Raw genomic sequence first — 14627 nt, forward strand, 5'->3', positions numbered from 1 at the left:
TTCTCTCTCCCTTACTGGCCTCTCCAGGGACGTGCGCCGCGTTCCGCTGAGACCCTAAGCCGTCCGGACCCTGGCTTCCCCTCCACGGAATGTCCGGATCCCCTCAGGTGGCCCCGGCGCGGGCCTGGCGCCCGGAGCGCGAGCTGGCGGCGGGCACGTGCATCCAGGTGGTGGGAAGCGCGCCCAGGGCGCAGCGGGGGACAGAGCCCAGGCTGTTCCAGCTGCCTGCGGCCCGGGGGCTGGGGTTGGCCGGGAGCCTGGAGGCAGGAGGGAAGCGGGCGACACCCCCGCGTGGTCTGGAGGAAACACACACCAGACGGACCAAGGGACGCTCTCAGTGCTAGCTGCAATCCGGGTGCCGGACAGCGCCTTCCCGCCGGCTCGGCGGTCACCTAGGAACAGCTCGCCCGGACCTGGTGCGTCCGCCGGGAGCTCGCGGGGCGGGGCGGGGCGGGGCGGCGTCGTCCCGGGGGCTGCTGCTCCTGAGGCCACGGCCCGAGGCGTAGCCCCGAGACCCTGAGTGGTTACTGGCGAATGGAGAAGGGAAGCCGCTGCCCTTCCCAGTTGTCGCCACCCCAGCTTCTCCCGGCTCAAATTCGGCCTCCGAGTGACAGGAGGAGCACTTCTGTCCCTGGACCTACTTCTGAGTGTGGCATTTGCCTGGAGGCGCGGAGGACTGACAGCCCGCCAGGGGACAGGACCTGGAAAGCGCCTGGGAAGCGGCAGTGCACAGGCGGCCTTCGGGTTGGGAGGCGAGCGCGCAGCCTGAGCTAGTAGGTTCGGAGGCTCCTGCGAGCGCCTTGTTGATTTCTCGCAGGGACCGGGGGGCTCTCTGTTCTACAGTCGCCCCGTGTCCTCAGCCTTATGCCCAGCATCCTTTTGGGCGACCTCCTTGGAGCAAACCTCTGATTCCGCTTCTCAGGATTCCCCCTTCTCCCTTGGAAAAGCTGTCAAGGTGTCAGCCCTGAAAAGTCTGGACCTGCGGTCTCTGGGTACAGCGCTGGCAGACCTGAGATCAGGGTGGCCCCCATGCTCTTGCCATGGCTCACAGGACTGGGGACTGGAATGGTCTTCCTGCACTTCCTGCAGAAACTCCTGTTCCCTTACTTCTGGGACGACTTCCGTTTCCTGCTCAAAGTGGTGCTCAATGGATTTCGAGTGAAGAGACACCAACAGAGAGGGGAGCTGGTCACTGTGCTGGATAAATTCCTGATCCAGGCTAAAAGGCATCCCCAGAAACCTTTCATCATCTTCGAAGGAGACTCCTACACCTATCAGGACGTGGACAGAAGGAGCAGCAGGGTGGCCCATGTCTTCCTCAACCATTCCTCTCTAAAGAAGGGGGACACTGTGGCTCTGCTGATGAGCAACGAGCCGGACTTTGTCCACGTGTGGTTCGGCCTGGCCAAGCTGGGCTGCGTGGTGGCCTTCCTCAACTCCAACATTCGCTCCGCCTCGCTCCTGAATTGCATCCGCACCTGCGGGCCCAAGGCCCTCGTGGTGGGCGCAGGTAGAGTACAGGGTGTGGTCTGCACGTGCAGAATGGGGACTGCTTGCTTTCCTGACCGTCCTTTTCTTTAAAATAGTTCTTAACTAATATTTCGTGTGTGTGATCAACTCTGCTTGTCAAGAGCACAAAAGAGTTTTGCAGTTTAGGAAAGTTAATTTAACACCTGTTTCCCTTTTCAAGTACTTACTTTGTTGTAGATTTGTAAATATCAAGACAGTTTCAGAAAACTTTTATGAATTCTCTGCTCCCTACCATTTGGGGGAAGAGCACTTTTGCTGCTCTTGGTACTTTCAGTGAGTGCAAAATCACAGAGAGAACTTGTTCAGTTGTAAATTATGTGAGCTCTGACAAAATGTTTGATGAGTAGGAAAGTTATCTCGACTCCATTGTAGAATACCTATGTACTTATGTTATCAAAGATGACTACTTTGGCAGAACAGAAATTTTCTAATCAGAAGTGCCTGAATTCCTATCTTTGTGTTTACTCTTATTTCATACTAACTGCAAGTTGCGATTCGCCCTAGCAAGGTAGTAGGGCCCCCACCTGTGAGTCAGTGGGCGGGCTCTTGGCAGATTCTAGGCCTCTTTTTCTTTTTCTTTTCTTTTCTTCCTTTTTTTTTGCAGTTTTTGCCCAGGGACGGGTTTGAACCTGCCACCTCCATTATACGGGGCCGGCGCCCTACTAGTTTGAGCCACAGGTGCCACCGTCTACGCCTGTTTTTCTCTCTTTCCCTGTCCCCATCCGTACATCATTTTCATTCAGTAAGTTCTACCCTTTCTCTTCCCCACCTTGGTATTAGGATATCTTTGGATATAAATATTTATACTAAACTGTGAAGAAGAGTCCTTGATTTAGTGTCTAATTAACAAAGAACCTGGGTAGCTTAACAATACGGGATTGAAATGAGAAAAATTGCATTTATTTGGGATAATTGAAATGGCTTATGTAGATTCTTTGCACTTGGGGGCAGAAAGGTTCAGGAAGAGGAGAGTCTATGGAAGGACCTTAGTGAGAATATTTAGATTAATAATAATGACTAATCCCTCACATGGAGTCTTTAGATTCACAGAGGGGTATAGAAAAGTACACATATACACTGGTGATCTCCAAAGCATAGAACTTTTCAGGTAACCTTTGTCATGTAACCTTTGCATAACACACAAAAATGAGTTAGGAAGGGTGGCACCTGTGGCTCAAAGGAGTAGGATGCCAGCTCCATATGCCAGAGGTGGTGGGTTCAAACCCAGTCCTGGCCACAAGCTGCAAAAAAAAAAAAAAAAAGAGTTAGGAAATATACAGTAAAAAAAGGCTAGCCCCTCAAGGCTGTTACTCTTCCTAGGGCTTAGTGTCCTTCCAGCTCCACTTGTGGCCTATAAAGTGGCAAATGCTTACTCTCAGACACTGATTTTATCTTATTTAGGCCTGAGGAGTAGAAGATCCAGGAAGCATTTATTGCATATCGTTTGTTCATTTTTCCTACTTGTGCCAGAACCAGATAAAAATGTGAATTTAGGAGGAAAAATGATCAACATTCGTCTCTGGATATAATCTCACAATTTATCCCACTGCCTCATTCTTGCACTATTTGACAAGATTGCTGACTTCTTGGAGCCAGCATAAACTCCAAATGGTTAAAAATTGATAAAGCTGCAAATTCCCTTTAGGAGAGCAAACTAAGAGGGCCACAGTGTCCCTGAAAAGATTTCTGTGATGAAGATGTTCAGTCCAACCTGAGAAACATCCCCCAGCCAGTCTCCTGAGGGATTCTTCTTAACATGCTTAGGGTAGTTACCTTTCAGAACTGAACTGTTTTAGTGACTAACTAAAACAGTAACTGTAGTTAGTCAACTAACTGTTGATTAAATTGTTGCTTATTTAGGACTAATTAATCTTGCAGTTTCACTTGTGTCCACTTTTGCTTTGTTTGCCTAGAACTAATTGCATTGTTTCCTGGCTTTTGTTGTTAACACCAACAATCGGTTTTTGTATTAAAAAAAAAAAAAAAGACACTTTGGGATGCTGGAGTTTTAAGCCAAGACTGTTTAGTCACTTGACTTCTCTGTAAGTAGATCACTGAAGAAATCAACCTTAAATCTTACTATTTTTTTTGGCACACCTCCAAAACATGAAATTCATGTTTTGTAAAAATGGGACAGTTATCTGTGGTTAATATATATATATATATTTTTTTTTTGAGAGACAGTCTCACTTTATGGCCCTTGGTAGAGAGCCGTGGCATCACAGCTCACTGCAACCTCCACTTAAGCGATTCTCTTGCCTCAGCCTCCTGAGTAGCTGGGATCACAGGCGCCCGCCACAACGCCCGGCTATTTTTTTGTTGCAGTTCAGCCAGGGCCAGGTTTGAACCCGCCACCCTCTGTATTTGGGGCTGATGCCTTACCGACTGAGCCACAGGCGCTGCCCTATCTGTGGTTAATTTTATACACACACACACATATGCCTTGGTCAGCAGATACACTTTCCTTTGGTTTATTCCTAAAGACGGTTATCAGATGACTAGAATAATATCTGCCTTAGTTCGCTGGTACAGTTTCCTTTGGTTTATTCCTGAAGGCAGTTACCAGACAGATACCAACCATGATGGAAACTTCATCTATCACCAATGATGTTATCTAGCCTAACTTATGAAACCTGTTTGCAATTGGTTCTACATAATTTATGAAAAACAGAATTTTTCTAAAAACTGTGCTCAAGGTGCTATTTGAAACAAATTACACTATTATGTGAAGTTACCTGGAAATTCTTAAATACATAAGTGTCAGAAAGCATAACTTAAAAATACAAGGCAAAATCGCTGTAATGAAATTTCAGTCAACAATAAAATGCATGTAAAATGGTAATCCCTTAAGATAATACTGTTTTTTACTATAACTTTTAATGTTTAGATACACAAACACTACTGTGTTCCAGTTACCTGCAGTATTCAGTATTACAGATGCTATTCTCATTGGGAGCCTAGGAGATAGAGGCTCTACCATATTACCTGGGTGTGTAGAGAGCTATACTGTCTACGTCTGGTGATCAATGAATACCACTGGGTCCGTGTGAATTAAATTTTAAGGACACAACAGGATACTAGGACCATGATATATATTCAATAAATCATTACAATCATTATTTTTATTTGCATAGTTTCAAAGACAGACAAATGTAGTCAGAGGTCCATTTTGCCTAGGCTTCTTTGAGATTTGGGAACAGGGCAACTAGGAGACCCAGGCAATGTATTACACAACCCTGGTAAATTGGCCTTAAGTGGTTGTTCTCCCCAGTAGCACTACCGGCATAAATGCTTGCCACTGTCAGTGACAGAGGTTGGAATGCTAGCAGAGACAAGTTTGGAGAATGTGGTTAGCTCCTTCTGGCCAAACAGAAGAGGGTTCTTTTATTAGTTCTTGCAGATACTTGGATGCTCCCTTTTATTTACTTGGTGATGAGTTAAACTGTATAGAGGGCTTTGCTCTGCATTTAATCTACTAATTTCCACTATTAATATTTTGCTACTGAAAAATAATAAGCCAGAAAGAACATATCATTTTGTCCCATTTGAGTAATAATTATTCACTGCAAATAGGAGATGTGTTAGAAATAATAGCAAGTGAAATAGTCTACTTTTTCTTTTTTGCATAATTTTACTTATGATAAATTTACTACCCCCCCCCATACCCCTCTAAATGTGGGAACATCAGAAAGTGAAAATATACAAACCCACTTACAAACTAGTGTGCCTATGTTACTGGACCAAGAAGGTCTGGCTGCCTGTCGCTGTCAGCCAATAGATGGAGACAGGGATAGGTCCACCAAACTGTCACAAGGCTGGGATTCTGGAGAATGGTGAGCGTAGCCTCTCCAAGACTGTTCTGATCTTCTATTTCCAACATTACAGTTTTATGCATTTAAGGTCAAAGTGAAGACCGTGTTAACCCTTATCTGAAACAATAATCGGCAGAACCCATGACCCACAGTAAACAATAATTAATATAACCTCTGAGCGCAAACAACATTCTAATTCAAAAGTTAATCTCTTAAATCAATCCACCTAAATGACTCAAGATAGGCATCTTCAGGGTGGCAGCCAGGGGTGCAGGTCAGGCAGAACTTACACAGAGCAGACCAGAGGCGTCATGTCTGCCCCAGCCTGACAGGCTCCGTCTTATTCTCACTGTATGTGATTTCGTCTACATTCAGGGCAGTTAAAAATCACGTCAGGAAAGAATGTGCTATCATGATAGAAAGACTTTGCTTCTATTATACATCAAATTCGTATCTTGTTCCTAGAGAACTTTGTTTAGAGGAGCAATGAAGTCTCCACTAACCCTTGCCTAGTTACACACTTTTTAGTAGTAAAAAGAACCGCAATGGTCTGACGGCAGAACTCCCCAGAAGCACGTTTGCCATGCAGGGTCTGGCCTTCCAGACGCCTCCCTGTCCTTCACTTTGATCTCCTCTCCTCAGGCTCCAGCTATTTAAGGAGCTTGAGCTCATTACTGGCCTTCATCATCACCATAACCACAGATTACAAAGTGGTGACAATAACAGTGATGTTAGTGAGCTGGATGCCATAATGAACGATTTGTATCTATCACTTAATGTTCTCAGGAACTGTAAGAGTTGTACGGAGGCTCAGAGAAATGAAGTGACTTGTCCAACGTCACACAACTGGCAGGAGGCAGAAGCAATGCTTATTTTTTTTTTTTAATTTTCACATATACATGTGTTCATTAGGCTTCCACTTTTTGCCTTCACAAAATTAAAAAGGCTTAAACTTTAACAACAATAACAATGTTTAAGATAGGGACCAGAAACAAAAACCTGGCAAAAAACTAATGAAAACAAATACATTCAGAAAAGAAATCAGCCGATTGCTGCAACAAAGTATTAAGCAATAATAATAATAGTAATGCAAAGAAAGTAACATTCACACTGTCAAGTAAGAATATATCTATTATAGAATGCTTTGACTCTGAGGTTCAGTATGGAGTCATCAATTAACTACTTCTTATAATTTTGTTCCCGAAGTATCAAAGAATAGACAACTAATATTTCAAAATAAAGATAAAAGATAATTTCAAAAAATAGATCATGCTGAATCCAAAAATCATTCTACTTAATCTGGATACACCTGATATTAAAATTAGAAAAAATATTATAAAGAGGAAATTACAAACATAATTCACTTCTAAATGAGGATGCAGTATCCTGTATCCTAAACAACATATTAACAAGTTGAAGTAAAAATTAAGGGGGAAGGGGCGAGCAGACAGAAGCAAAGTTTAAATCCACATTCTCTGGTTAAAAATCCTGTACTCTCAGGAATCAACCCTGAATTCCACTGTTTTTATTTAAGTAGTGGGGTCCCCCAGTATAAGTTGGAAATGATTTCTCAGCAATTTCTGTTTTCTGGTTGTTAACGTTTTCCACTCTTCATTTCCATCTTCTATTTTTTTTTTTTTTTGCAGTTTTTGGTCAGGCCTGGGTTTGAACCCACCACCTCGGGCATATGGGGCCAGCGCCCTACTCCTTTGAGCCACAGGCGCTGCCCTATTTCCTTCTTCTAGACTCCAATTCCTGCTCCTACAAACACAGAGCAAAGCCAACATTTGTCTTGCATCTTTATTTTTTTGGGTAAAAAGAATTGATTTTTGTCACAACTGAATATGACCTGATAGCTACATGAGAAATTTGATTCATAAATGTTTTAAGTATCTTGGCAAACAATACCTGAACAATCCAGTAGGGCTAGAAGGAGAGAGTTTAATCAGCTTTTTGTTAGGATGAAGTTTTTCTTGTTAGGTTAAAGTGACGTTCAGATGCCTTCTCCCCAACCACATTGCAGACTGTTCAAATACATATTTTTTTCTCAGAATATTATTAATTTTTTATTTTATATCTGTAGGAAACATACAACATAAAAGCAATCTGAAATTATCTGTTACTTCATAACTAATAGTTTATAAATCAAGTCAAACTATTTTCCAAGCTGCTTTTTGATTGTCATTGTAAAAGCCTATGTAATAGCCACTAAGAGGAAAAACAAATCAGAAATTTTTGTTTCCAGACTGTATCAGAATAATGCATTTTTTGACGACCAATCGTAAGTTTTGTCCTAAAGAATGGGTGAAAATAGGAACACAAGTTTTAAAAAGAAAATAGGAACACAAGTTTTTAATGAGAAGTCAGTACTAGAACTGGCTGTATAAAAAATATTATAAAGCTACACTAATTAAAAAGCATGGTATAATCCCAAAGCCAGGCAGAGGATTGGGTGGGATAGAATGACTCAGACCTATCACCTATCAATGGGAAAGGAATGAATTATTCAACAAATCATACTGAGATTACTGTTTTGAAAATAATTGTAGTGAATGGCAACGTAGTATGTGTCTTAAATTTAAGAGAATAGATTTTGTATTCCAGCACATTTGAATTAAAATATAAGCTCTATTATTTACTTACTTAGGGAGGTCAATTTTTCTAACCTTCAATTACCTTCAAACTCTTTATGTTCAATCTCCTTAAAATGGAGATGAAACCTAGTTCCTAGGCTTATCATGATTATTACTTAACTAATATTTGTAAACATAGCTGGGATGTTTTTCATGAGAAAATGAACTTGAGGGCCTTATATGAAGTGAGTACGAGTATCTATAGCTCAATATGCATTGCTTTAGAACATTGCAATTTTCGTAGAAACCATAGCCTAGGCACCCATTTTCTGATAAGCGTGTTGAGCTGCTCTACAGTATAGTAGGGTGGCAGTTATGTGGTGTTATCTAGAATTTCACTTTGGACTACAATATTGTTTTGCAATATGGAAAACTAAGGTTAACCATTTGTAACTAAATTTTATGTTCTATTTATTAATACGTAAAAGTTTAAAGTTGAAATGTTTACAATGTATTAGGAGTTATAATCAATCAATTCCTTTCTCAGACCTTTGAAAGTATTATTTTTTAAATATAGAATAAGAGAGTAGTAAGAGTTTTTAGTGCAGCATAAATTGCATAATTCACACTATTGCCATATTAGAGGAAGATATGAAATTTTTGCCTATTTAACAGTCTCAGAAATGTGAATAAGAGATATAATATTTATTTGACTATTATATTTTAGAAATAGGGTCTCACTCTGTCACTTAAGCTGGAATGTGTCACTTAGCCTCACACTCCTGGGCGCCAGTGATCTTCTTATCCCAGCCTTCCAAGTGCCTAGGACTACGGTCATCTACCATCACTCTTGGATCATTTTTTAAATATTTTGTAGAGATGAGGTCACCGTGCTGTGCAGACTGGCCTCAAATTTCTGGCCTGAAGCAATGCTTATTTCTGCCTCTGCCTTCCAGGGTGCTGGGATGCAGGCATGAGTTGTGCCCAGCCAAGAGATATAATGATATAGAAACAAGAAATACATTTGTTCAAAAAGTGCTAACAGATCATAAGCTTACGCACAACCCCACCTAACGTAGCACCTTGCATATGGGAGGAAAAGATAACATAATGTTTGAAAGAACAGATTGCTATGAAAAGACAGATTCCTTGAAGCATAGAAAATCCAGCTGTCTTATTTTCTTGCGGTAGTTTACTATCAAGATGTGTGTCCACAGGGCTTCCTATGGTGCAGAGCTCAGTTCCCTTAATCAAGTTTGTATCCAGCACCTACGGAGGTGGCGAGGGGCAGTGAGCGGAAGGACGTAGAAGGATACAAGTCCTCTCTTGAGACATTCCCAGTCCTATAGGCATCAATCATAGTACATTAGTTCACTACAGACTAAATCCTCATGAAACAAAGTCAATTTTCCCTAAAGCGTTTAGTGCTATTTTGTGTAAGGACTCAATATTTAGAATTTACTTTCCAGGTGAGATGAGAAGATTTCAATTTACTAAGAAAGGGTGGAGTGATAAGTAATCCACAATTCTTTATTCCCTACGTGAATTTTCACAGCTTTATTTTTTTTCTCAGTTTTCATTATCCTCACATCTCCAGAAACTATGGAAGAGATCATTTGTCTAGGCAAAGTTCTATTTTAGAATTCTAAGTGTCTGAGCTAAATAAATTTAATCTTAGTATGTGAAGGAAATGAAATTGTCATTTCTTAGTAGTTTTGAAATGTACCATTGCATTATTGTACACAGTTATGAGTTAGTAAAAAACAATCGTCATTTCTCTGACTGCTAGGAACCTGCTCACTTCCTTTTTTCTTGCTGTAAAAGTTACCACTCGTTGTGAATACCTGCTGCTTGCTTAAGGCTCTGCAATTTCAAGAAAGACTTGGAGCAACAATCATAATGTAACTAGCTTTCCTAAATGTAAACAGACATATAATTAAGGACATACAAAAGTTTGTGCTGTTAATTTGTTATTCCAGGTGAGATACTTCAAATTAAAGTAATAAAACGAGTCAGTTCAAAGACTCATCCTTATAAATTCAAAACACAGAGTCATTAAAACAAAATCTAGAACATTTTTAAAAAGAGAAAGCCAGATCCTTTTTCTAGACCTGTTTTTCTGTGCTTACATCTCCTTTTTCCTTCCCTCATCCCTTGTGGGTTTCACTTCTTCCCAAAGGCATCTGTATAGGAGGCACGCTGAGTATTTTAAGGACAATTAGATAATTTCCCTGCATGCTTGCGTTTTACTTTATTTGGAAGTGCTATAGAAATAAGAATTAAGAAGACATCATAATCCTCCAATTCCCATCCCCTGCAACATATCAACTCCGTATTATTTCTGTATTTCATTCTGGTTTCTTATAGGTTTTATTTGTTAACTTCCTGGTTCCATTTGACATATTTTTCTTGTTGCTTCTTAGCAATGAACCCCATGTCTAGATTTTAAGAAAGCAAACTGTAAGTTTTTTCCTCAATGTATTGCCTTATAGTAGAACTAAACAATGACAGACGGATAGCTTTATTAAGGGAACCAGATTCTGATTTACATTTCCATGAAAACATTTAGAGTAGTATTCTAAACTCGGATCCAAAGCAGAAGGTATCTTATAATTATTTTTAAAGCTTTCTTTAAAACATGAGAAAAAATATAATTGCTCTAGATGTAAAATTCCATATTTGCATGAACAGCACTTGAGCATTCTGATCTGGGTTTGTTTAATATTTAATAGCACTTTGTTAAAACCGATTTCTTTTATAAGGTCACATACAGTTTTTGAGTTAATTAGACTCGGGTTAGATTGCTAATCCTACCTTCCATAAACTTGGGACACTGGCGCATTGGTTTGCTATGGGTAACTATAATAAAGTATCGCAAACAACAAAAATTTATTCTCTCATAGTTCTGAGGGCCAAGGAGTCTAAAATACATGGTATAGGTGTCAGCAGGGCCATGCTCCCCCAGAAGGATCTAAGAGAATCTTTCTTTGCCTCATCTTAATTTCTGGTGGTTGCCAAGTTCTCCTTGGCCTTCTTTGCATTAATTCCACCAGGCTTTCTTTCTTTTGGTTGTAGGTTTTGGCTAGGGCCAGGTTTGAACCTGCCACCTCTGGTATATGGGGCTGCACCCTACTCCTTGAGCCACAGGTGCCGCCCTCTTTGCATTAATTCCAAAAGGCCAATGTGATATTATTGTTTAGTATCCCCAAAGATGTTAATGTATGTTTTAAGTCATATAGCACTTAGAAATCCCTCATACCTTACAAAACATAGCATATTGCAGGAATAAGGAAATAAATTAGAATGGCCATGTAGAACAGAAAAGCTGGACTTCATATCAGAGATCCATGTTGCAAAGTAAGGGAGTAACAGTTTTTCTACTCCTCCTCCATCTTTTCTGCTTGATTTTGGTTCCATCAGGATGTGAGTCTTACTGTGAGGGACTGTGGGTCCATTCTCATCAGCCCCTCTCACTTGATGGCCACATTCTTCCCTGCACCAGGCATCTCCCGACTTTCTCTTAAAGGCATTCTTCTCTTTCTTTTACTTTCAAAGGCTTTTATCTTTAAGTATTGTGATCCAGAAAAGAAAAGAAAATTTCTAAGTCTCCTCATTTAACTTTTGCCTCTGAAATAGTCTCTACTCCATCATGATCTTATGACCTCAGAGCAGTCAGGGGATTCTCCCAAATGTATGGCATGAGAGCAGAGCCAAACAGTGACAGACCGGTGGCTTTTTGGAATAACTAGCTACCAAGCTGTCTTTCAAGGAAAGTGTTTCATATAGTATCCTGAATTTAGGCTCAAAGTATAAAAACAGTTTTATTTTAAAAAAATGGAGGCGAAACATAATTTGGATAATGAAGTCTCTAAAATTCAATCTGAATTGGCACTCTGGCATAAATAAATCAAGTGATAGATAATTAAATTCCCCTTTTAGTTAGTCCTGTTGAAACAGAGCCATGAAATAGCTGTGATATTGCTCATCCAACATGAGAAGGAAATCAGCATTTTGTTTATATTTTATCCCTGTTACAACACACACAAGTAATCCCAAGGTAAATGTTTTGAGATTGAAGTTTTATTTGCCTATTTCTAAACTTTTGGCTTTTAGATTTGATTGAAACTATAGAAGAAATCCTTCCAGAGCTCCCCAAAGACGTCAGTGTTTGGGGGATGAAAGACTGTGTTCCACAAGGCATAATTTCCCTCAAAGAAAAACTGAGCACTTCATCGGACAAGCCTGTTCCACGCTGCCACCACCTTGTCTCAGACCTCAAGACTACTTGTCTTTATATTTTTACCTCTGGAACAACAGGTATGACCCAATTCTTTGTAAGGCTTAAAAAAGATGCAACAAATTTGCAAAGCAACAGTACTGGGCAACTTTCTGCCACGTATAGTGTCCAACCATCTGAGAAATCATGTGTGCAAGAACACATAAGGTCCTCAGACCCTAAACATTTCAGCATGGATGAAAAAGCTTACTTTTTTTTTCAGTTTAACTTGAGAAGTCATCATGTTCATTTGGCCTTTGTCTCATTTGAGATTTTGTTGAAATTTGGTAGTACAAAGGGCACTGGGACATCTGAACATCTTGATTCATCCCCATTGTTGGGCGTATGTTATCTACCCACCTTTCTAAATCAAGATCTCTGCCAGCTTCTCTGATTCTCGGGTTTCTGATATCGAAAATGAAGAACTAGTTTCTAGCTGTTCCCTTGGATTTAGAAGTCTATGAATGCACTTGAAAACAATTCTCTATATTCTTATGTAAAAATGTCAAATCCTAAGCATGATCTAGTTACAACTGAAATTTAAGCACGTGTATTTGCATTTCTGATTTTCCTTAGGGTAATTGGATCATGTAGCCCTCAAAGGCATGGCAGGTTTGGAAGAAGATATAAAATATAATCAAGTAACTGATTTTCTATTTTTAAGGCAAACAACAATAGCAATTACAAAAGAAAAATAATGAAATTGTTTGAGAATTCAAAAGAAATATTAAACATAACCGATTCCGGGGCAAAATTGAATAGTATTAATGGTAGGCTAAATGGGCTTTTCTAATTAGTTTGAAGATGATTAGGATTTGTTTCAGACGTGTTAAAAATATTCTGTTACTATAATTTCTTGTGCATAGGTAGTATTATAAGCAACTCCTCTTACACAGTACATTTTTTTCTTTTTCTTTTTTAACTATTTGGTACCGAATAATGATCTCTTATAAACTGGATAATAGAGTACATTTTGTATACTATGACTAGAACAGCTTTGATAAATGAACTGGAAAAGGCTGATATGTGGGGGCAGCGCCTGTGGCTCAAAGGAGTATGGTGCCAGCCCCATATGCCGGAGGTGGCAGGTTCAAACCTAGCCCCGGCCAAAACTGAAAAAAAAAAAAAAAAAATGCTGATATGTGGGTGACTGCTCTGTCCAGACCAGACAGCTTCTCCCTGAGATTCTCGAGGTTCCCTCATCAAACAGGTCTAGAAGATCGAATAATATTAGGCAGATCGAACACATAAAGATGAGTTCCAAAGATGAGAGAACAAACAAATGAGATAGAAGAAGGGAATGAACAAAAAGAACAGGAAAAAAGATGGGGGGGGGGAGAGAGAAGAAGATGTACCAGTTATTTTTTTCAAATTTAAAAAGTGCCTAGAACTGCAAGGCATGAGTTTCAGACTGAAAAGGCCAACACAGTTTTTGGAAAAAAAATGGGTAAAGAAGAATAGTCCTAGAACAAACCATCATGATGTCATATACCATTAAAAGATTTCAAAAATGTCAAAAAAGAAAACAATGAAAATACTAGGTTGCATACAGAAGTTAAGACGTGAGAAAGAAAAAAGATTTCTATTACGTATAATGAACATCAGAATATTATAGAGTATTGTCTTCAAAATCCATCATAAAAATAATTTTTCACCTAGAATATTATGCAAACTATAAGTGCAAGGGTAGAAACAATACTTTTAGATGAGTGAGGACTACATAAAACTTACCTTCCAAATTCTCTTTATCAGATGGCTGGTGAAAGAAAATGTGAGCTGCTGCTATAACTAACTTCTAGAATCTTAGATCTACCTAGAAAGGCCAAACTATAAAATGATGTAGAATTTGAGATGCAGTCCTAGTTAGGAACCTATTAAAGGAGTATTGCTAAGGCCATCATGGTCGCTTTTACAAAGCATAAGGAAAATGATGTATTTTGTGTCGATTGCTGGTGTAGTTGATGCCAGCATAGCCTTTCTTTCTATTACACACACACATACGTATTTCCTGTTCTTTTTGTTCCTACTAGGTCTACCAAAAGCTGCTGTGATTACTCAACTGCAGGCTATAAAGAGTTCTGCTGGACTGTGGGCTTTTGGTTGTACTGCTGATGACATTGTTTATACAACCCTTCCTCTGTATCATAGTGCTGGAGCTCTTGTGGGAATTGGTGGCTGTGTTGAGTTAGGTAAGTTTTTGTTTTCTTTTCTTTTAATAAGTTTTCAAAATAGTTAATAATTTGAACAAGTGTTCATTGAAGGTTGATACTCTCAGCAGACTTCAGAGTGATCACATGTGTATCATGTAATTATAACACAATATTTATGAAAAGGACGTAATGTTATGGCATACTCAGAGTACTTTTGAAACCTAATGAGCATTTACCCCAGGATTTGGCCAAGTGGTGGGGAGCTGGCTTTGAACTGGGCTTCTCT

At 39.9% G+C, this 14627-nt stretch overlaps 1 protein-coding gene across 1 annotated transcript in view; it reads left to right on the forward strand.

The window, feature by feature from the left end:
* The first annotated feature begins 492 nt into the window (after nt 1-492).
* SLC27A6 (solute carrier family 27 member 6) overlaps nt 493-14627 on the forward strand; it is a 51371-nt gene continuing 37236 nt past the window's right edge. The window contains exons 1-3 of the mRNA XM_053566732.1: nt 493-1510; nt 12029-12232; nt 14222-14380. Coding sequence (XP_053422707.1) covers nt 1030-1510; nt 12029-12232; nt 14222-14380 — 844 coding nt within the window. The 5' untranslated portion in view covers nt 493-1029. The remainder of the gene's footprint in view (nt 1511-12028; nt 12233-14221; nt 14381-14627) is intronic.

This window comes from Nycticebus coucang, chromosome 17, assembly GCF_027406575.1.
Source record: "Nycticebus coucang isolate mNycCou1 chromosome 17, mNycCou1.pri, whole genome shotgun sequence".
Taxonomy (NCBI): domain Eukaryota; kingdom Metazoa; phylum Chordata; class Mammalia; order Primates; family Lorisidae; genus Nycticebus; species Nycticebus coucang.